The sequence below is a fragment of the Pantherophis guttatus genome, chromosome 5 (genome assembly GCF_059756535.1).
Source record: "Pantherophis guttatus breed Tessera chromosome 5, ASM5975653v1, whole genome shotgun sequence".
NCBI classification, from domain to species: domain Eukaryota; kingdom Metazoa; phylum Chordata; class Lepidosauria; order Squamata; family Colubridae; genus Pantherophis; species Pantherophis guttatus.
This window is the reverse complement of record NC_142067.1, coordinates 77,510,159-77,534,025: the sequence shown is the minus strand read 5'-3', so window position 1 is coordinate 77,534,025 and position 23,867 is coordinate 77,510,159. Positions and strand designations below refer to the sequence as shown.

The window sequence follows — 23,867 nt, the reverse complement described above, 5'->3', positions numbered from 1 at the left end:
CCATGGTCTAGATTCGCATCTACCAGCCTCCAGATGCGAAAATTCAGCCAGAAAGAATGGAGCCCCGTTCTCCTGAACTGCACCACTGTGACATCCCCCCCGATGTCCTCCCAGCCCCTTTTTAATGACTCCATCCATTCAGTTAGAGCAGGGGTCTGCAACCTTAAATACTCAAAGAGCCATTTGGACCTGTTTCCCACAAAACACAGGGAGCCACAAAACCTGGGTGGGCATGGCCAACTCGATGTCACTCATTCCCACCCAGTTATATGACCCCCCCAGCCACACCTACCCTGGTTTTGTGGCTTCCAGTGTTTTCTTTTCTATGGAAAACAGGTATATATATCTCTCTCTCCAATCTCTCTTTCTCTTTCTCCCTCTCCTCTCGCTCTCTCTCATCTCTCTCATATTTCTCTCTCCCTCTCCCTCTCTATCTCCCTCTCTCCCTCTGATCTCTCTCCCTCTCCCTCTCTCTTTCTCTCTCTCCCTCTCTTCCATCTCTCTTTTTCTCTCTTTCTCCCTCTCTCCCTCCCTCTCCCTCCCTCCCTCTCTCTCATCTCTCTTTCTCTCTCTCTCTCTCTCTCTCTGTTTCTTTCTTTCTGTCTCTTTCTCTTACTTTTTCTTTCTTTCTTTTCTTTCTTTCTCTCTTTTTCTTTCTCTGTTCCCCTCCCTCCCTCTCCCCCACCCCTACTTCCCAACCCAAACACCCAGGGAATAACTGTAAGGAAATTCGGCCACATTCTCTCTGTCTCTGGAAAGATACAAAAATAAACCTTGCATTGCAGAAGGAGTGACTGTCAGGCTGTTATATCACAGCGCCATGAAGTTTCTGCCTTAGATCACCGCACACACTTCAGAGAAGCATTATTCCAAGCAGCAGCACACTCACAAAGGCACGCATGCACATCCTGCAACTCTGGACTGAGCCGGAAAATATAGTCCCTGGGTACCCCCGATTGCTTGGCAGGCAAAGTGTGGGATGGCATTCCCACCTCCCCATCACCAAGGCAGTGTTCACTGAATTCTTGCAAAACTGGGCAAAGGCAAAGAGAGGTGAGCAGACAGAGCCGAATCGAGCCGAATCTGTCTCTCTTTCTCTGCCCAGCTGCAACAGGAAGCAGCGGGTGGCTACTTCCAGCCTCGGTTGATGCTGGACATATGACCTGCTCTCTGCCCCAAGAGAGAGAGTTGCCAGGGGCAAGTGGGTCAGGGTCGCATCGTGGCTCTGCATTATAATAGGCTCCAGGAGGAAGAGGGAACCCAGTCTCTGCCATTGTGGAGCATGCTTTCACTGTGCTGCACAAGGCACTGCGAGAGCAGTGGGCAGGCCATGGAGGGGGTATTGGGTCTTCCCTCCCTCATGCCAAAAGGAAAGCCAGCTGGGCTTCTCCCCCTAGAAGCCCCCTACCCTTCCCTCTGCTCCCTGCTCCCTTCCCCCATCCCCCACTCAATCCCACTTTAGGACACAAGAGCTCATGTTGGAAATGCGTGTTGGGACGACGGCAGAGCATGTCTTCTGACCCTCTGTGACTCAGACCACAACTCTCCACACTCCTCCAAGGCCCAGCTTCCTCAAAAGCATGGCACATTTCAAACATGGTACATTTCAAAGGTGGCAGCTCATGTTTGGAGGTGCTGAACAGTGTCCCACTGTGGGAGCCGGGCCAGGCCTCTCCACTGTCCGACTCACCAATGGGAGCACTTCTGCCGGGCCAGACACCACCTTCCCGCTGGGCTTTTCCACCATCCAACTTGCCACCATCTTCTGCTGGACCAGCTGCCCCCTTCCTGCTGGCCTGTTGTGCTCATCGCTCAGCTGGGGGAGGGGAGCACTTCCCCATGCTGCCCCCTTCTTTCTCTTGGTCCCACTGATGAGGGAGGAAGGCCAGGTTTAGGAGATGGCTCCCATCCCACAAGATCTGCCCCTACTGTTCTCTCCCAGATTTCTTTGCTGGCGGCAACAGCAAATGTACCATGACGAAGGCGGAATACTGTTGCTGCACAAAGGCAAGTACAGGGGTGCTTGGCTCCTGCACTAAGGCTCTGGCTATCACCACCACTGCAACAGGGTGACAGCTCTTTCATCCCTCTGCTGCGACAGGGCCACAGGGAGCTGCAGCAGAGGGGTGAAAGAGACACTTGTGGCTCTGGAGCCGTGGGTTGCAGGCACCTGGGTTAGAGTCATAAAAGAGGGCGGCTCTCTCGGCACTCAGGCATGGGAATGAAATCAATGCCACTGGTGACCTGAAAGGGGGTCAATCTGGTGTGGCTATGCACGGCATTGTTGTAAGCCACTTCTGCAAAAGGCAGCCAGTCTTCTTGCTGGTAATCCACATAACATCTTATGTACTCTGTTTGTTTATTCTACTGTTCTGTTCATGCTTGGATGAAAAGCCAAGCCAAGCCGCTGCGTTGATCCGACTGATCTCAGGAATTCTCTCCAGAATTTAGAGGTGAATTGGATGCCTCTGTCTAAGATTACCCTGTGGGGCACTCTGTGCAGGTGGTAGATTTGTTTGATGAACATCTTAGCCAACTTCTTGGCTGAGGGTAATCCCAAGCAGGCGGTGAAGTGGCCTTGCTTAGAAAATAAGTCAATCACAGTCCAAATGTATTTCCCCCCATTCTCTGGGACTCAACGATAAAATCCATAGCAATCTCCTCCCAGGGTCAGCTGGGGTTAGCCACTTGTTGAAGAAGTCCAGGGGATTTTACTGGCCTCATTACTTGTGGCACAAGTTTTTACATAATCCTCTACGTCAGCTTTCATCTTTGGCCACCAGAACTGCCTTCGGGCCAGGTGGAGGGTTTTTAGGAATCTGAAGTGACAGTCATGAGTCATGGCTACATTGCAAAACTTGCAGCCTCAAGCAGTTGGGGACATATAGTTTATTTATTTATTGGTTCGATTTATATGCTGCCCTTCTCCTGAGACTCAGGGTGGCTTACAATGCATTAAGCAATAGCCTTCATACTTTTGTATATACCTGCTTAGTAGGGCTTTCGGGGCCCCCAAGCAGTGTTCTTTTTATATACAAAGTCAGCTTATTGCCCCCACAATCTGGGTCCTCATTTTACCTACCTCAGAAGGATAGTTTGGACCCCTTCCAGGCTAGACCCTTTCTCATAGTTAGGGTGTCCTTGTTTTCATTAAACCATTGGTCGGCAGGGAGCACAGTTTTTAGTGCCACTGTCAGTTTCCTCCCCGTGGGATTGCTTTGGCACTTGGCTTGACCCCTGGTGGTGATCTCTGCCACTTGTTCTTGGGGGGGAGGGTGATAGCATGGATGACTTCCTCTCTCCCACTATTGAATTGTGGTTTTCTTGACAGGGCATTAATTAGCAGGTTCCCCCCCCCCACCCCGGATGTAGTTTAGCTCAAAGTTGAACCACTGGAAATACTGTGCCCAGTGGACCTGTCTGGGGGAGAGCTTCCGGAGGCTTTTTAGGGCTTTTGTGATCAGTCCACACCTCAAAAGGCACCTTGTTTCCTTCCAGGAAGTGTCTCCAGAAGAGGAGAGCCCAGCAGACCAAGTAGGCTTCTTTCTCTCATATTGCCCACCGTCTTTCCATGTCAATGAGTTTTTGGGACACATATGCACAGGGCAAGAGATGACCCTGTGGGTCCTTTTGCAGAAGCACTGCTGCCACCACCATGTTATTGGCATTGGCTTGGACAATGAACTGTCATTCAGGGTCGGGGTGCTGGAGGATTGGCTCCTCTGCAAAAAGTCTCTTCAATTTCTCATAGGAGGGAGCCCCATTTTCAATAGTTCCAATAGGGGCAGAGCCACCTCTGCAATAAATTGCCTATAGAAGTTTGCAAACCCCAGGAAGCTCTGGAGTTGCTTGCGGGTCCGAAAGGGTTGCCAATCTAGCACCACTTTAACTTTCCCTGGATCCATCTCAATTCCATCACTTGACACTTGGTAGCCCAGGTAGTCTAGGACGGTCTTATGGAATTCACACTTGTACAGCTTTGCATAGAGCTTCACAGCTAGGAGCTTTTTCAGCACCTGCCGCACTAATTTTACATGAACAATATCTTGTTGAATATAAGAATGTCATTCAGGTAAACTAGGACCCCCTTGTACAGATGCTCATGCAGCACTTCATTGATGAGTTGCATGAAGACAGCAGGAGCTCTCTGGTCAAGCCCAAATGACATGACCTTAAATTAGAAGCTGCCCAGTGGGCAGTTGAATGTGGTCTTCCATTCATCCCCCTCCCTAATCCAGTAATAAGCTTCTCTTAGGTACAGCTTTGTGAACACTTTGTCCTTCACTAAGTGGCTTAGCATGTCACAGCACTGGGGCTGCCACTTTGGATTTTGTGGGCTGAATGAAACCCCTTGCTAAATTGGCATCAATATATTTTCTCACCTCCATCATTTCCTTTGGGGTCATGCAGTACATTTTTGGCTTTGGCATCTTTGCTCCCGGTATGAATTCAATTGTGCAGTCTATAGGGCAGTGGGGAGGGAGGAAGTTGCAGCCTTGCTCATTAAAGGCAGCTGTCAGGTCCCAATATTTCCTGGGCACTTGGGGATGGCTGGGGAGCTCCTCTATGGTGGCTGCAACATTTTTCAGCTGGCTGGGTCTGATGGGGGCTGGTGCTTGTTGGCATTTGTCTGGAGGGACTGGCGGCATGATCCAATGCCTATTCTTAGCTTTCAATCCACCGTTCCAACTGGAGATGTTTCCCAGTCACACCTCTCCAGGTGCAGGCTGAACGTCCTTGACTCCCAGAGAAAAGAATGTTGTTATGGCTATCTATCTCTACCCACTCCAATCAACCTCCCTCCCAGTTTCCCATAGCAGGCCTATGCACTAAATGTGGCAGCTCTGAAGAGCCAAAGAGAAGATGGCCTCCAGGGCTGACACCTTCATTGTTTCTGGCAGCAGTGCCTTATTGCCTGTATTGAGGACATGGCATTCCCATTCTTAATGTACCACTGAAAGAATCTGAGTGGAGAAGGAGAGAAATCCTAATCCAATAAATTAAAAAGCTAGGTTAGGACTAAGGCTAAATTCCATTGACGCAGTGCATGATCTATGGTCATTCCTGTAATATAATTGTTTTCATTGTGTATCTTGTTTGCAGTTTTAACTCTGGACTTAGATTGTGCCATTGGTACATTTGAATATAAAATACCTGAATTAAAATACAGATGTTATATCTATACATGCAATGCATAAATACATGCAAAAAAGGAAGGAAGGAAGGAAGGAAGGAAGGAAGGAAGGAAGGAAGGAAGGAAGGAAGGAGAGAGAGAGAGAGAGAGAGAGAGAGAGAGAGAGAGAAAGAAAGAAAGAAAGAAAGAAAGAAAGAAAGAAAGAAAGAAAGAAACAAAGAAACAAAGAAAACAACAACAAGAAAGTCCAGTTACCTCTTGAAAAAGCACCTTTGGGATAGACATGCAATCTACTAATGAGTTATAAATGATGCCCCTATTATTCTGGGAATGGGATGGCCAAGGCTCTAATGTTATTGTAAGAGTCTGAATTTTTTATAGATACGGTTTTTGAAGACAGAAATATTTTGCTTCCTAGTAATAGTAGTAATCTCAGTAGGATTCATACTTTATTAATTTTCCATCATTAAGAGTCATTTACCGTGGTTAGGCAAAAGAGAGAAATATAAGTAAAAACATACCAAAAAAAATCACAACATAAATTAAGCATTAGGGTTAGGATTAGGGTTTTATTAAAGAAGAAGAAAAACATTGACAGTTTTACTGATACTTGCAGTTAACAAAACAATCAGTAAAACTGTGGGCATTTTTTGTTGTTGTTCCTATAAAGAATGAAATAAAAACTGAACAATTATAGTATATATATTTACATTTTGCTTGATTCCATTCAAAATTTGACAAAAGTGAATTCCAGTACATTAATGCCTAGTCATGAATGATTAAACAATTATGTTAACTATATTTAATTTGTTGAACTCAGTGTTGATTTAATTTATAATGCCTTTATTATTTATAACTGAAATCATCCATCAAGACTTTCTAATTAATAATTCAGGAATTTTGTTGCTGTTTTGACATTGAATTAAACTTATTTGTGGAGGAACCTCAAACCAAAATTGAACTGATGCATGCCCCATTTTAACTTTAGATTTTCTGTTTGTAGAATTGAAGGGATAACATTTTCCTACTATCCATTCACAAACTATTTTTTTTTTAAAATTTGATTTATATGCCGCCCTTCTCCGGAGACTCAGGGCGGCTTACAATGCGCTAAGCAATAGCCTTCATCCTTTTGTATATTTATACAAAGTCAGCTTATTGCCCCCACAACTGGGTCCATGTTTATTATTATACTGTTAATAACACTGGAAAATTGTTTGTTATATATTCTAATTTCAGCAGAACATTTCACAGAGTGAAATGATCCTTGATTAATAAGCTGGATAAGTGTGGGCTGTATGGCATAACAGTTAAATGGATAAGTGAACTTGAAAATTGTACTCAGAAAGTATTCATCAGTGGATTCTCATAACAGAAAAAATTATTGTTCCTTTCTGGGTCCTGTACTATTTAATACTTTGATTGATGATTCAGATGAAAAGCTGCAGAAAATATTTCTCAATTTTAAAGATGACACAAAATTGGCTGGTATATCTAAACAATCCAGAAGACAGAAATAACATTCTGAATGATCTTGAGAGCTTAGAGAAATAAGCTAAAAATAAGAAAATTAAATTGAACAGAGACAAATGCAAAATTATGTGTTTGAAAAACAAAACAAAACAAAAAAAATCACAGTGTTTTTGTAGAAAATCAGAGACCAGGCATTTGCTCTGATCAAAGATGTCTCTCCGTCTCTCGCAAAAAGCTTTATTTTTTTATACAGTTTTACATAGGCAGATAAAAGGCAGGACAGCAACAGCGTTCTAATTGGAAAATCCTCCTCCCTGTTCACCCACTCAGAAGAAGGTCAGATAACACAGACCAGAGCAAGAATGAGATCATCCAGGAAGAAGATACATGACACCAGAAACGGAAGCAGTTTGCTGCATTCGGCCCGATGTTATTCTTCCATCCCTACATTTTTTTCTTTCTTTTTTCTTTTTTAAAACAAACATTACATCGTTAATCAATCAGTGCATCATCTGGGTACAAATGTTTGTGTCATCATATTTAATGCTTACCACCATTTTCTTAATATATATATATATTTGCTTTTTCATTTCAATTTATTATATCTCCTCTTAAAACATTTTCTTTCCAAATTTATTTAATATTATATCACTTTGTGTCCATATTCATTTTCTATCTAATGGTAAAATTGCCCCCATATGTTATAATACTTCGATTCTTCCTTCCCTTTAATTGCCAATGTTTATCTATTCATTTCTGCACATTCTAATATTTTTTTAATTACCTCTCCCTCTGTAGGGATTTTTTCCATTTTCCAATTTTGTGCAAATACAATTCTCGCTGCAGTTATTACATGAATAATCAGATATACATTTTCTTTGGTAAATTTCTTGGGTAAAATACCTAATAAAAGCAGCTCCAGTTTTAAATCGATATGTTGCTGAGTCATTTTCTCTAACCATACTCAAATTTTTGCCCAATAGTTTCTCGCTTCTGCACATGTCCACCACATATGATAATACGAACCTGGTGTCTGATGACATTTCCAACATTTAGTTGATTTATCTTTAAACATTTTAGCCATTTTTGGTGACATATGCCATCTATAAAACATTTTATACAGTATAAATTCTCTTTATATGCTGTTGCCATTGTCAATTTATAGTTTCTTTCCCATTTATCTAGCTCTATTGTATACCCAAAGTTTTTCGCCCATGCTATCATTGTTTCTTTTATTTGTTCTTCTTCTAATTTGATACAAAGTAAGTAGCTACTGTGTTTCTTCGAGAATAAGACCCTGTCTTATATTTTTTTGGACCCTGAAATAAGCGCTTTGCCTTATTGCCATGCGCTCAAAAGCCTGATTGGGCTTATTATCAGGGAATGTCTTATTTTGGGGAAAACAGGGTATACAACTTTTTAATCATTCTCTCATCTGTTCCTGTGAGTATCTCATCCAATTCTGTCATCTCCAAGTAAAAACCATATGTCAGATCCCTAAAAGTGATACTGCCAATCAATTGGGAGAAGGGGGAGACTTGGATTCGATTTACTAGCATTCCCTGTGTCAACAGATATTTTACAACCTATATCCTGTGCCAAAGAGCCCTGAGATCATGGAGCCCTCCTTAACATGGAGGAATGTTTATGATAGCCATGTGGGTTGTTTCACTTTAAAGGATAACAGTGTGAATACATGTTTGTTTGGGTTCTCAAGGAAACTAGTAAAGAAAACATCTTCACACTTGTGTATTGGCTAAAATCTGCATTCTGACTTAAAGGGAGGGGTCTGTACTGCTTTAATCCTACTTGTCTTGCCTAAGGGTATTCAAATCTTGCTTTAACTTGATTGCTATTACTTCTGCTTAATAAAAGGATCTTTTTGAACTACCACGTTTCAAGAGTCTTTACTTTCTTAAGTTGGAAGGAGAGGCAATCCTTACAGAAAGCAAGATCTGAAAAATGGTCAACTCAGAGAATCAATCTTCGCTCTACTAAGGGGACCTTGCAAACCATGTCTGAATGAAGCAGAGAACTGGGAGAAGATGAATGCTGGGGGGAGACATCAACCGCCACCCAGTCGGATGCCTGTTTTCTACATCCCATCAGAGAGGATGAGGTAACCCTGGAGAATCCTGAAAAGCCCCACTGGTCAATTAGCATTGGGAAGAAAGGTAGCTGGGATGAGAGAACCAGAGGAGTCACCCTCAGCCATGGCAACTGAAAACCAGGGTGTAAACTGAAATTAGAAGCCCTTGCTGACCAGGGGGGAATAACCGAAACACCACTGAGGATTGTCTGAAGAGGCATATAATCCAATTGGTGATGGAAACTTTGGAAAATCTCAACATCTGAGGGGAGCCAGGGCAACAACCAAAGAGTGCTGAAAGGGCAACAGTCATGGATGATGCCATGGGAGGCACCCCCACTTCTGGAGCCTGCCTATTGATCAGATGGTGCAGCAGCAGCGGGAGAAGACCCAGCAAACCCTCCCCCCCAGGCAGCACACACATCGGCGCCCATTCCCAACCAGCCCCGAGTCCCACAACTGGAAAGAGAGGCAATCCTTACACCATATAATTTAACATCTTTTTCATATCTTGATTGTATTTGCAATTGTGTATACCAAACCTTATCAATCCCTTGTTCTTCTAATTCTTGTTTCGTTTTCAATTCCCCCTTTTCTGATAAGATATCTTTATATCTAATAATATTTCTCATATTGATAATATTTGGATGTATTAATGCTTCCATTGTTGAAAGCCACGTTGGTATTTTCAAGTAATGGTTTTCTCTAACTTTCTCCCATACTAATAATAAAGCATTGCTTACATAATGTCTTTGAAAATATTCCCATACCATAAAAAAGATTGCCAACCCAGTTGTAAATCATGTCACTCAAATGTCAATAATCTTGTATTTCTCAGTACAATCCATTCTTTCATCCATGATAATTTTGCTGCTTGGTAATATAGTTCCCAGTTTGGTAGTCCAAACTCTCCTCTAAGTCTTGCATCTTGTAACATTTTTATGTTAATTCTCACTTTTTTCCCTTGCCATATAAATTTCATTATTGTTTTATTAAGATTTTCAAAATATTTTTTTCTAATTTTATTGGTATTGTTCGAAATAAAACAACAATCTTGGTAATATATTCATCTTAATTATTGCTATTCTTCCCATTAATGATAATTGTAAATTCTTCCATTTCTCCAACTATATATCAATTTGTCTTTTCAATTTACAGTAATTATCTTCCTTAATTGTTATACATCTTGCTGTTAATTGAATTCCTAAATATCTTATATTTTTAGTAATCTGAATATCTAATTTTTCCATTAATTCCCTTTTCTGCTTCTCTGTGATGTTTTTCACCAATATTTTCATTTTGTCTTTATTAATTTTCAATCCTGCCACTTCTTCATATTCTTCTATTTGTTCTATTAGTTTTGGCCCTACTTCTTGCAGCTCCTCTAAAATAAACACTTAAATTGTCTGCTAATGCCTGTAGTTTATATTCTTCTTTCTTAATTCTCATACCTTTTATCTCTTCATTTTGTCTTATGTTTCTATTTAATACTTCTAATGTCAACACAAATAATAATGGGGATAGAGGGCATCCCTGCCTTGTACCTTTCATAATATTAATCTCCTCTGTCATATCTCCATTTACTATCACCTTTGCTGATTGCTTATAATAAGTTGTTTTAATCATATTTATAAATCTCCCCCCCCAAAGCCAATAGTCTGTAATTGTTTTATCATAAATTGCCAATTCACATTGTCAAATGCCTTCGTGCCTCAAGAAACATCAATGCCATTTGTTTTTCTGGATGAGCTTCATAATATTCCGAAGTATTTAATATTATTGTCATATTGTCTCTAATCTGTCTCTTAGGTAAAAAAACATTTTGGTCTGTGTGTATAAATTCATTTAACAATCTCTTGAGTCTATCAGCCATTATTGATGCAAATATCTTATAATCTATGTTTAACAGGGAAATCGATCTATAATTTTTTATTTGTTGCAGGTCTGTATCCTCTTTCAGTATAAGAGTAATATATACCTCCATCCATGAGTTTGGTATCTTCACTTCTATCAGGAGTTCGTTAAATACCCAGCATTGTATTGCTTATTACATCCTGTAAAGTTTTGTATGGCTCTGTGGGCAATCCATCTGAGCCCGGCGTTTTGCCATTCTTTTGTGTTTTAATCCTGTGTGTTAATTCCATCATCGTTATCCTTTCCTCTAATGCCTTTTTGTATTTTTCTGATATTTTGGGTAGTTCAGATTTTTCTAAGTATTGTTTTATCTTTTCTCCTGAGTTCATCTCTTGTTTATAGAGTTTCTCATAATAGTTCTGTACTATTTTTTTCTTTTCCTCATTTCAATAACATATAGTTCCTTCCTCGTCTACTAGCTGATTAATTAACTTTTTCCTCTCTCCTTTTTCATTTTATATGCCAACCTTCTGAAGGTGCAGACTGTTTTCCCAAAATAAAAAGAATGTGTTGGATTGATGGATGATGGACAATGGGTGGCCTGAATGGGGAAAAGAGAAGATTAACTATGCTGTTTTTCATGCGAAAACCTCACAGCTAGCTTTGCTTCTTCTATGCTCGTATTGATCTATCAGTAAAGTCATACTCTTGGTAAAATAATGTCCCAGGAGTTTCTTTTGCTGCATATGCCAATGGGACAGATGACAGCTAGGGAAAATCTTCCAATTTCTTTCCTCAAGAGGCCTTGCTCACACTTCCTAAAGATAGCTTCATTTTACAGTATTGTGGCCAAACTGATAGTAGATAGTTATCAGCAATTAGAAGACAAATTTTACACCAGCATACCTTTCTGTTAGCTTGGATATGGGTGATTACTATTTAAAATGAGTGTGTGCCAAACGTGCGCTTCACGTGGAAAAAGGATGCTTAACAAGGTAAGTAGAACAGCGAGGGGGAAACAGCTGTACCGCGCTATTTAGATTCACTAGAAAACAGGATTTCCTGCTCTCCAGCAAATATAAATTGTGTGGCACACCTGATCATTGGAAATACTGGTTCGGACCAATCAGAGGTTTTTTTTACTACTGATTCGCCCAACCAGTAGCTTTTATCACTACCAGTTCGCCCAAACCGGTGCAAACCAGTAGGATTTCACCACTGGATGGAAGGATCAATTAACCTTGAGCCAGTCAGGATCGAACTCCTGGCTGTGGGCAGAGTTAGCCTGCAATACAACATTCTAACCACTGCTCCACCACAGCTCTTGACAGAGGGCTCTGATTTTACAATGACCATAACCTTAGACAAAAAAAGTTGTCCTTTATAGGAAAATGTGAAAAACATAGGGTTTAAATATAAACCTCTGTTTCCCTTATACATTAATATAGTAGCACCAGATTATATTAAGCACTAATATAATAAAGCACTACCATAATTTATATGTTCCATATAAACAAGGCTCGGGATGCTGCCACTGATATGGAAATTTAATGTAAGATTTTGCTGTCCGAATTAATCTTATTTTGAATTTGCCTAAATTTAAAATAATAAAAGAAGAAATTTAATAAAAGAGACGAGAAACAAATATAATTTGCCTGGACAATCAAGAAAACTCCATCCATCTCTTAATTTTTGTAGATCTACTACAATATAACTTCATGCACTTATATGTTATCCAATTTCCAGGCAAATATCAACATCCCAATGGGAGCACTTTTGCCTGGTGCTGGTCAACCTCCTAAAAGAAAAGAATCTACTGAACCCAAAGAGGTAAGAACAGTATGTACTTATCTGATTAGAACACCAAACATTAAATACGTATTCTATTCTATTCACCAGTGAAATTTCATTCTGTAATATCTCAGAAAAACATTCATTTCATTCATATCACTAGAAAAGATAAGTAAACAGTCAGTACAAACATAATCTTCCCACTCTAATGTAATTAGCTAATATATGTAAAGGACAGTAGTATTCTAGAGTGCTAATATATGGAAGCAATATAAAATCAGAATTAAAATATTGGCAGCCTTGTTTCTGAAGGGTTTTTCTGTGCATCCTTCCTATCATATTCTAACTAGAGTATGACATATATTGCAATTTCTGAAGCTATATAAATATCTTTTTTTTTTTTTTATTGCAAAAGTTTTACAATTACATTTTCACCCCTTTTTTCACCCCCCCACCTCCCTCCCCAAACTTCCCGTCCTCCCTAACCCTCCCTAACCCTCCCCCCCCCAGACTTCCCTATTATGTACTCATAACTAATAACACTGATATATATACCTGAACCCATCCCTCCCCCTATATAATTTTCCCTCTTTGTCTCTTTATATTAAAATATTTCTAATACATTGTTTTCAAATAAAAGCTATTTGATACTTTCTAATTTGGTATTTGTTCTGAACATATTCTATCCACCTTTTCCATTCCCATTCATAAGTCTCTTGTGAACAATCTTTTAAATATGCTGAAATCTTCGCCATCTCTGCAAAACTGGCCATCTTCGAAGTCCATTCCTCGATAGTAGGCAAAGCTTCATTCTTCCAATATTTACCTATCAACAATCTTGCTGCTGTTATCATATACAATATTAATTTTGTTTCATCCCGTGTAAAACCCTTAACTATGCCCAATAAAAACAATTGTGGAGAAAATTGAATTTTTTTCTTCAAAACATTCTGCATGACCCACCATATTTTTATCCAAAAAGCCTTAACTTTCCTACAGGTCCACCAAACATGATAATACGTAGCATCCAAACATTCACATCTCCAACATTTTGGCTGAACATTAGGGTACATACATGACAACTTTTTAGGATCTAAATGCCATCTATAAAACATTTTATAAAAATTGAGCTATCACTATCCTTCCCTTAGGGCTAAAAAAAACATTCGGATTTTGTGATATAATTGTACTCTAAAAACAATTATAGAGATTCCCAGTATGGATCAGAGTGATATTGCCTTGGGCGACACATCTAATAATTATTTCTTCCACCTCCCCACTCTTCCATACCTCACCTCCAAGCAGGACCTTCCTGTGTACATTTAAATATGTAGTTAATAGTATCTGGAAGGGGGAAATGCATTGATTTTACTTTATGTATCAGAGAAATTAATGACTACATCTGGTACCCAAAGCATTTCTATTAGGTAGAAGTATGAAAATTAATTGTATCATGCTAAAAGCAGGATGAATGTAGACAGCAGAGACAGTTATTTACATTCCTGTGATGCTCTTGTATTTAATCTTTTGTCCAATAACCATAGCCCATAAGGATCTGCATAGAAGTGAATAAAGGGCTGCCATATAATGAGTAGAGTACTTAGTTTCCCTCCAAATTCAGTAGAAAAAACAGCCTGACCGTCAGAGGAATGAGGCTCCACCCATCCCTTGCCAAGTATAGAAAAGCAATTAACTGCTGTTTCTTCTGACAGTTCTCAATAAGATAGCATTTTTCACCTGAGGATTTTTGTGGATTTATTTGCAAGAATGTATGATGTCTTTGCTGACTTGATTAAATGTTGGATCTGCTGACTTCTTTAAAATGCTAGGTCGTGTGCACAAACTTCTCATTGTCTGGGTTCTCACTGTCTTCTAACCCTGAGAAGTTTAGGTTTCCTAGGATAGCCAAATGTCCTACCTTGACTAAACAAGTTCCCCCCAAACTGGTGTTCTCCAGATGTGTTGAGATTATGATTCCAAAGTTCTAAGTCACCATTGTCAAATTTTGGCAGATGTGGTCCCAGCACATGAGGAGAATGTCAAGTTGCGGTAGATTGATATAAACAACAGAGACAGTATAACGATAGTAAGAAACAATTAAAACAACAGGATATATAATCATATCTTAAATATATCTTTATACATTTGCCTTAGAGATTTTTGGGGCTGCATTATGTTATTCACCACTTAGAACAAGGATGGGCAACTATGGCAACTTTATGACCTGTGAACTTCAACCATGCTGGCTGACGAATTCTGGGAGTTGAATTCCACGGATCGTAAAGTTGCCATAGTTGCCCACCCCTAACATAGGCCCTTCTTGCAACTTAAATTAAAATCTGGACTAAGCATCACTATAATTTAGCATTTTCACAATACAGAAACTGTTCCTTAAATATGGCTTGCACTATCATGAAATAACATGGCCCTATGAGGAACCCTACCCACATCTGTATTAGCAACTACTAACCTCCCCATCTTGGAATTCTCTATCTTTTGAAATGTTATAATTTTGTTTTATAATTTTAATAATTTTTAATCTTGATAGTACAGTGGTTTAAGTACCCTGTTATTAACACAGCTGCCTGCAATTTACTGCTGGTTCGAATCTCTCCAAGGCTCAAGGTTGACTCAGCCTTCCATCCTTTCTAAGGTAGGTGAAATGAGGACCCAGTTTGTGGGGGCAATAAGCTGACTTTGTATAAATATACAAAAGTATGAAGGCTATTGCTTAACGCATTGTAAGCCGCCCTGAGTCTCCGGAGAAGGGCGGCATATAAATCAAATTAAAAAAAAATAAATCTTAAATTATTTTGTTTTAATGGTTAATTTTGTTATTAAATTCTACACTTCCCAGAGCCCCTTTCTGAAGGATAAGGGCAGTTAAGAAGTATGAAATATAAATAAATATAAATACATAAGAAGTATCTGCCTCAAGCTACAGAGTTTACTGTTGGTATCATGAAAGGTGAAGAAACAATTAATCTAATACAGTAATCAAGTAACTTAATTATATATATTATCTATCTATCTATCTCATCTATCTATCTATCTATCTATCATCTATCTATCTAATGTATCCATATCTGCAAAGCATCCAGCTTACATTTCTCTTGTAATTACTCATATAACCTTTGCTTTCATACAACAAATAAGGCAAAAACATATTCTTATATACAGCCATTGTTGATTCTTTCCACAAATATTCATCCCTCATGACAGATTTCATACAACTACTCCCCACTTTTTTCATCATTTACATATCTGTTTTAAAAATCCATCAATTTCTCCATCTTTTAAACATTCTAAAAGGTTGTACAAATTGATATATCTACTCTGTTTTTTGCAATTTTCATGTAACTTCAAATTGCTCTTTCAACTTTCTCAAACCCAGTTACTTTGTTCTTTGATACACCAATGTTGTTGTTTTTTTTTAATTTGATTTATATGCCGCCCTTCTCCAAAGACTCAGGGTGGCTTACAATGTGTTAAGCAATAGCCTTCATACTTTTGTATATTTATACAAAGTCAGCTTATTGCCCCCACAAACTGGGTCCTCAATTTATCTACCTTAGAAAGGATGGAAGGCTGAGTCAATCTTGAGCCTGGTAAGATTCAAGCTTACAGTAATTGCAGACAGCTGGTATTAATCACAATGCTATCAGTCTGCTGAGCCACCAGGCCCTGTTGTTCATTTGTTCATTTGTCTGTTAAATTCATTTTAGGGGACTATTCTAGGAGGCTTACATTAATGAAAAGGAAGAAAATGAAAGAAGTATAAACAGAACAGAAATAGAAGTAAAATAATATAACAATATAATAAACAATGAAAAAGAACACAATGAGAATACATCAATATGATAACCAAAAAGATGGTAAAGAGCAGAGTGTAAGGAGTGGGAAGGTAGTCCCCAGGCCAATTGGCAGAGCCATGTCTTTGGGCTCTTGCAGAAGGATAAGCGGGTGGGGACAGATTTCACCTTAGAGGGTAAGATGTTCCAAAGGGTGGGCACTGTAGCTTCTGGATTCCGATAGTTGGAGTTCTTTGACCAATGGGATCCAAAGTAAGTCTTCTCTACTGGCACGAGTAGGATGGGCTTGTCCTAACGGGACAAGATTTTAGGTCCATATTTCTCACTGTGTTGTACAGTCCATCTATCTTTAGCTACAAATCATTCATATTCTCAGTCCACAGTGAAGCCTCAAAAAACTATTATTTTTCCAACCAGTTCATTTATAACATCACCATGGGCACTCCTTATTCGTTTATTTAGAAATATTCTAAACAACCAAAAGGACATTAGACAGTTCTTTTAGTCCCTGACAATCATTTACTAAGCATCCTATTTATTCTCATGCACACTTTACCTCTATCAAATATTCCTTTTACCATATTCAACACCCAACCTAAGACTTCATAGTTATGCAAAATATCCATAATTCAAGCCTATTTACTTTAGCAAATGCTTTCACTAAATCAACAATCATAGATAAACATGCTTTCTCATTTAAAACATTTACAACTACATTCTTTCAATATTTCAACATAAATATATGACTTTGTTTTCAATTTTTTTTTAAGACACTAGGTTTATAATAGTGGATCCACTTTCAATATCATTCTGACTTACTATTGTCCTTTTTAACTATTCCTTAGTTACCGTGTTTCCCCGAAAATAAGACCCTGTCTTATGTTTTTTTGAACCCTGAAATAAGCACTTGGCCTTATTGCCATGCGCTCAAAAGCCCGATTGGGGATGTCTTATTTTGGAGGAAACAGGGTACATGTATACGGAGGAATACATTTACCCTTAAAACATATTTTAGAAATTTATTTATTGTTAAGCAGATACCAATAGTCAGCATTTTTAGTCTTTCTTATATCTCCATTGGTCCAATCATATTTCATATTCCCACTCATTCTTTCACGTTCATGGACAGTATGTTACATAATTTTTCTTAAAACTCACTTCTGATTCCTCCATTATCTCCATTCATAGTATAATATGCAGCTACCTCAAGTTACAGATTTCTACTTTCATATACATCCACAACAATTTAGATGTCAGTATTTCATATTTTCTGACATAATTTTAGTCCCTTTTATTCACGAATAAACTCTACACTTTCACTTCCCTGCATATATTTATCAATTTCATTCTATAAGATCAGGCTGCTTTCATTCAAAATTATTACATGTTTCCTTTAAAAAAATTATAGGCATGCATTGTTCATTTGTTAATACATGCCTCATAGTCGAAATTGCAATATTATCTATACAGTAGCCAAAATAATAATTGCCCAATATTGGAATACTCTAGATAACATAATAGCTGAGATGTGAATTAACAAGGCCTCTTCAAATGACACACTATAATATGGTATAATTTACATATATGGTAAATTTGTAAATGTATAGTGCCTGTCTATTTTAGTGGGATGTTTGTTTTTTGTATTTTCTATATCTCACCCCCCCTGCATCTTGGATTTATGTTAATGTAGTTATCTGATATTGTTTTTTAAACATAATTCAATAAAAATATTTTTAAAAACATTCCAAATTGCAATTCCATATATTGTGATCATCAACAGATGGACCTTCACCACTTATCTTGATAGTGGTCAATCAAGGCATTCACATAAAGAAAAAGTAGATAAGATTACTACCATGTTTCCTTGAAAACAAGACCCAGTTTTATTTTCTTTTTGGCCCCCAAATAAGCACCAGGTCTTATTTTCAGGGGATGACTTACCTCGGACCACCACACCCACGCCTCCCATGCCCCAACACCTGTCGCGCCACTGCCTGATATATTCTGCAGCTGCTCACAGCCGCTTGCAGCCAGATGCTGCATGGCTCGTCATCATGATGCAGCTGCTCATGGCAGGATGCCGCATGGCTTGTTGTACTAGTGCCACCATTTGCGGCAGGAGGCTGTGCCATTTCACATGCGAGCAGTGGCATTGGCGCGATGAGCCTTGCAGTGTTCTGCTGTGAGCAGCGGCATCGGCATGACGAGGCTTGTGGTGTTCAGCTGCAAGCAGTGGCACAGGCATGATGCACCATGTGGCGTCCGGCTGTAAGTGGCCGTAAGTGGCTGCAGAAGTTGTGCAGTGGCACAACAGTTGTTGGGGTATGGGAGGCCTGGCTGCAGTGGTCTTAAAGTAAGCAGGTGTGGGGTATGTGGGGCAGATCCATCCCCAGGCCCACCCTCACTTGATTTTTATGCCTGCGACTCGCCCCACCTTGTACAACCAGATGATGGGTGGGGCTTAACTAGGGCTTATTTTTGGGGTAGGGTTTATATTAGGCACAGGCATGAAAATCGGGCTAGGTTTTGTTTTTGGGATAGGTCGTATTTTCAGGGAAACATGGTAGTCTTAGTCATACCTATGCCTTATGCACCATTACTGATAATGGTTAGGATGCTATTTTTGGTATATTTTGACCAGGATGTTACAAGCAGAACCACAGTCCAGGTTTTTTTTCCTCAACATGCTTGCCTAATTTATACAGGGAGGACCTCTAATCTGGAGACTACTTTACAAGCCAGCAACAACTGCCCATATTTCAAAAACTCAGAGATTATGCACTATGCTGATATATTCTCAGGATGCCAGCTGTATAGAAAAATGGGAGTTTACACCAGAATTGCTGGCTTAGCAAAGAGTGCTTCGATGTAGATATGGTTAATACACCTTTGTTTCTCATAATACTATAATCAAGGATCATCTAGTGAAACACTGTTGACCTCGAAATGCTGAGAACAGCATAACGCTATCAGTTCTTCCTTTGAGTTATCCAAAAGGACAAATAAAGACTCTTAGCTAATGCCCTGTATCCCATGCACATTTTTATTTCACATTGTGTCATTTACCTCATGTTTTCTGAAAACAAAGAAGTCTTGCTATTTATGCCAAGGCAGTACAGCAAATGTACCTTTGTGGTAGGAAGGGAGGCTGGGTTAAACCCAGAAACTGGTAAACAGAGACGATTCCCTCTGATGGAAAAAGTATCCCTCCCACAAATTCTGCAGAGCTTTGGCATTGCAAATAGAAGTTTTTTCTTTCTCTCTGTGTGTGTGCGCGCGCATGGGCACACATTTATGTCTTTGAGAGAGAGGCACAGAGAGAAACTGACTGAACTTTGGATATATCTATTTTCAAACCTTTATTGTCAGAGTACAACATGTGTACTATGAGATTGGCTGAGCCTCCCTTCGTGCAGCCCCCCAACACAATACAACTCACAGTGAAAGACAAAAAAAATCCCTATCCCAGTGAATCCTACTAACAAACACCCAATCCTATTGCACCATGTGAATTTATTGCACATTGCATCGGCCCCACAAGTCAATCGTACTATGTTGTAGTTATTTTTCATTCAGACAGCCCACGGATAAAAACTGTTGTTCAGCCTGTTTGTGCAGCTGCCTGTGCTTCTATATTTTCTTCCCGATGGAAGGAGAATAAAGAAGTGCTGACCAGGGTGTGAGTTATCCCTGAGGATTTTCCTCACTCTTCTAAGGCAGTGAGCCCTAGTGATGTCGTCTAGTAGTATCAGGGGACAGCCTTATCATAGCTGATTTAGAAATAAAAACAGATGATTTAGATCAAAGCCATGGGAGATCTACACTGAGGTTTTAAAATTAAAATTGGGGAAGGGACTACATTTTAGAGTTAGGGTTAGGGTGAAAATCCCAAGACATAGTATATAAATGAAAGTTCTTGGATTATCAACAAAGTTTTCAGTTGGCTGAAATTTGGGGGGTAGATCTTTGGGTATAGATGGAAACTGAGTGAAAGGGCACAAAGCAAGAAAATGTAGGAGGTATGAATATTTCTGATAAAAATACACTCTGTTCAGTTAGAGACTGTCAAATAAACTAATTTACTATCAAGAGACATATAATTGACTTTTGACATGTCAAATCAAATTCTAATTTTAGATGCATGTCAGCATTCCTGAGAGGGGGAATTTAATGTGAGCAAGGATGAGTGAAAGGCAAAGACAGTGCCTTCATATTAGGAGCCCCTTAGATAAAGAACAGGCAATGCAACAAAGAGGGGATATAGTGAGTAAATGCTCAACTGTTTATTTACATCCTACTACCCCGCTGTGGCCAGCAGATCATGATGTGCAGAAGAACCAATATTTCTGGATTTGGACTTCCAACACATGAGTGGTTGAAAAAAAAAATTGTGATTTTAAATGAAACTTCTGGAGTTAAATCTTTCTAGTCATAACAAAACCCCACATACTTCTTATTTCTTATTGCAAAATGGAATCAGCTTTCAGTAAAGAATTTTCCATGCCTTCATTATTCACTGATCCAGTGGGCAAAACAATGTTAATTTGCAAAAGGATAAATAGATATAAGGAAATGGTCTTTCTTTCTCTGTAAATAAAGATATGCTATCATTTAGTCAATCTGCCTTATGTACTGAGTGCACTGACATAGTGTGTATTTTGCAATTTTAAGGACTCCCTGAACAAACGAGTATAAATTTTAGGTTTGTGACTTCACACCATTATCTCTTTTTAATATTTGATAGTATCCTTGTCATATTTTGTTTTCAGTCATTTCAACTTAAGAAAATACATACTGTATTTGTGTTGTAATACAGTTTCAAATGCAGCCAGAATTTATTATTGACCATTTGCAGTTCTTTGTTATTGTTTCCGCAGTACTGTAGTCCAAAGGAAAGCTGTCATATGAAATAATTTTGTTAGTTTTACACTTGCTTTTGAATGATGGCATGAGGGGATTGATCTCTTCTCTTTTTCAGTAAAGTGGCATTAGGGATTTTTTTAAATTACTCCCAATTCCAACTACTTTATATATTTTGTTTCTCATAGTTTCATGAAACCATACTTGTTACAATGTACAATACCTCTCCCTCATCTTAGCACCAGCCATTGCACCGAAAGTGAAGAAGATGCCTCATTGAGAAATGAACCAAATGCCACTTTTTCACAATCACAGCTAGCTGCAGGGTTTTAAATGCATCAGACAAGACAAATGCATGCAACATATTTTATCAATAGGAAAAGGGGAGGGGCCCTGTTCCTTTATTCATTTTTTTTCACATGGATTGGATTCGTATGAAATATTCTTGCACACTCATCTCTATGTGTGTATGTCTATGTGTATGCACAGCAAAGCTATATATTGTGTACCATAAACAAATAAGTGATGAAGCAACTTGAGCAATACATTTATGATAATTCTAGATTAATTCTGAAATATGTTTTGTATTTGTTAGATAAACATGTATTCAGGATTGAGAAACATATACAAAATCAAAATGGTATAACACCTTGCCAGGTGGAGAAATATTGGAATCATGGAGAAATTATTTCAGGAGTTGAAGAGAATTGGCTAGTTACTTTGAAAATAATTCAGAAGTGCCCTAGACCTCACATAATACAACATTCATCTATTATTCATTAAAACAGATTGACTTTCTTCAGGCTTCCACTTACTTAAATCTGAAACAGTACATTGCTGTTTTAACAGCTCCATTATCTTTAACTAGTTGATTTTTTAAAGCATCTTCAACATTTTTCAGATTCCCATGTAATCCTGAAAAAAGGCAGACAATTTTAGTTCATACCAGATGGGAAGCGGGGTTACCTGAGAGCTAAAGATTTTTTCCCCAAAATTATTTCTTAAATATACAGTTGTAGAAAAGAGTCTTGAACAAGAGTTGAACTTGTCAATAATATCATGTCATGTAGAAATGAGGGATAATCCTCATTCAGATGAATTCCACCCATCAGTGGTATAGCTATGGCATATTACTAGGTGTACACTTTCAAAATTGGGTACCCCTAAATTTTAAATAACCAATAACACTTTAAGCCCCACAGCAAACTGTGGTAATGCCAAAATGGTGACATGTGCAACATAATCACATCAATGCCACACTGATGTATTTGGGCTGGACATAAGTCATGGCACTTAACGGATTATGTCATTATGAATGCATTGTCCTTTGACCTCTTTGCTATTCCCCTTTGAAGTCCTTGTGTGAGTGTCAGATACTATAATGAATTATTTGTTGAAGCTCTCAAAAATTACCTGGTTACTGCTAAACAGAAATAGGCATGTGACAGGTGTTTTGAATGTCAGCCCCCCTCCCCCACCTTCCCACCAGCATCAGCAACATGGCCAATGAAAACAACTATGAGAATTGTAGTCCAAATCATCAGGATGATATCAAATTGTTACTTGTTCTGTAAAGAAGAGAATTCCAATTTTGATAATATGGAAAATTTACTTTATGCTAGTATGTTATTAAATATATTCTTTTATTTTAACTTTAACTGTGTAATTTTCTCTATTTCCTGGTTCCTTGTTACAATCAATTGAAGAATTAAGTTTATTATTTTTATAGAGTCTTCCAACTCCACCTGAAGAAGAAAAGAAAAAGACTCTCACAGGAGCCAAGAAGTTACCAGGCCCAGCAGTTAATCTCTCAGAAATCCAGAATGTAAAGAATGAACTGAAATTTGTTCCAAGATTTGAATAATAAAAGAAATGAAATTGTATGTAGAAGATATGATTCATACCACTATTTGTGTGCTGAACCAAAGGAAAATTACTTACATGCATAGGATTGCTTCTGAAGATGAATGAGAAATTGAAACCCCACATTAGAAATGGTTTATTCCTGTACAATATAAATAATATGTCTGTGTGGATTAACTAAAGCTGCCTCAGGAGCAGGGGTGGGTTCTACTTACCTTTACTACTGGTTCGCAATGGGAGTGCTTTTTTCGCTCACTAGCGTGCACTTCTGCACAAATCATACCTTATGATGTCCAGGTGGGTGGGTAGAACCTCCTGCCGCTTTTACTACTGGTTCTCAAGAACCGGACAGAACCAGGAGCAACCCACCACTGCTCAGGAGGATAAATACTTCATTAAAATCAATATTTTCATTTTCAAAATAAACTTTGACATAAGCAGTATGACTTGCAAAGAAATGGTATGTGAGAGGTGAGTCTTTTTTCTAGGTTCAGTTCTGACAACGTGAATGTGGTGTACTTGCCGATATGCTCCTGCTTGTAACTTTTCAAATTAAAATAGCCTGTTCTCTTCCTCCCACTTCTAGTTAGACATTTGTTTAGTCAAGTAATGATAACAATAATATGATCACACTTTAAAAACAAGAATAGTGTGTTTTTGGCTAGGATCAGCATGTGATTGTCTAGGGCTAGGTGATGCAAACTTAAATTCACAAACCTTAGTGATCTTGGGATAGTAACTGTATCTTAAGTTGTAAGGATCACCTCTCCTTCCAACTTAAGAAAGTACGAACTCTTGAAACGTAGTTGTTCAAAAGGATTCTTTTATTAAGCAGAAGTGAAAATCATCCAGCTAAAACACAATCTGAATACCCTTAGGCAAAGCAGTAGGATTAAAGTGGTAGAGACCCCTCCCTTTAAGTCAGAATGCAGATTTCAGCCAATACACAAGCGTGAAGATGTGTTCTTTACTATTTCCTTTGAGAACCCGA

General features: G+C 38.7%; 1 protein-coding gene across 1 annotated transcript in view; it reads left to right on the top strand.

The window, feature by feature from the left end:
• Nucleotides 1–23,337, top strand: part of SMPX (small muscle protein X-linked) — a 45,922-nt gene extending 22,585 nt beyond the window's left edge. The window contains exons 3-4 of the mRNA XM_034433870.2: nucleotides 12,297–12,380; nucleotides 22,743–23,337. Coding sequence (XP_034289761.1) covers nucleotides 12,297–12,380; nucleotides 22,743–22,877 — 219 coding nt within the window. The 3' untranslated portion in view covers nucleotides 22,878–23,337. The remainder of the gene's footprint in view (nucleotides 1–12,296; nucleotides 12,381–22,742) is intronic.
• The last annotated feature ends 530 nt before the right edge of the window (nucleotides 23,338–23,867 follow it).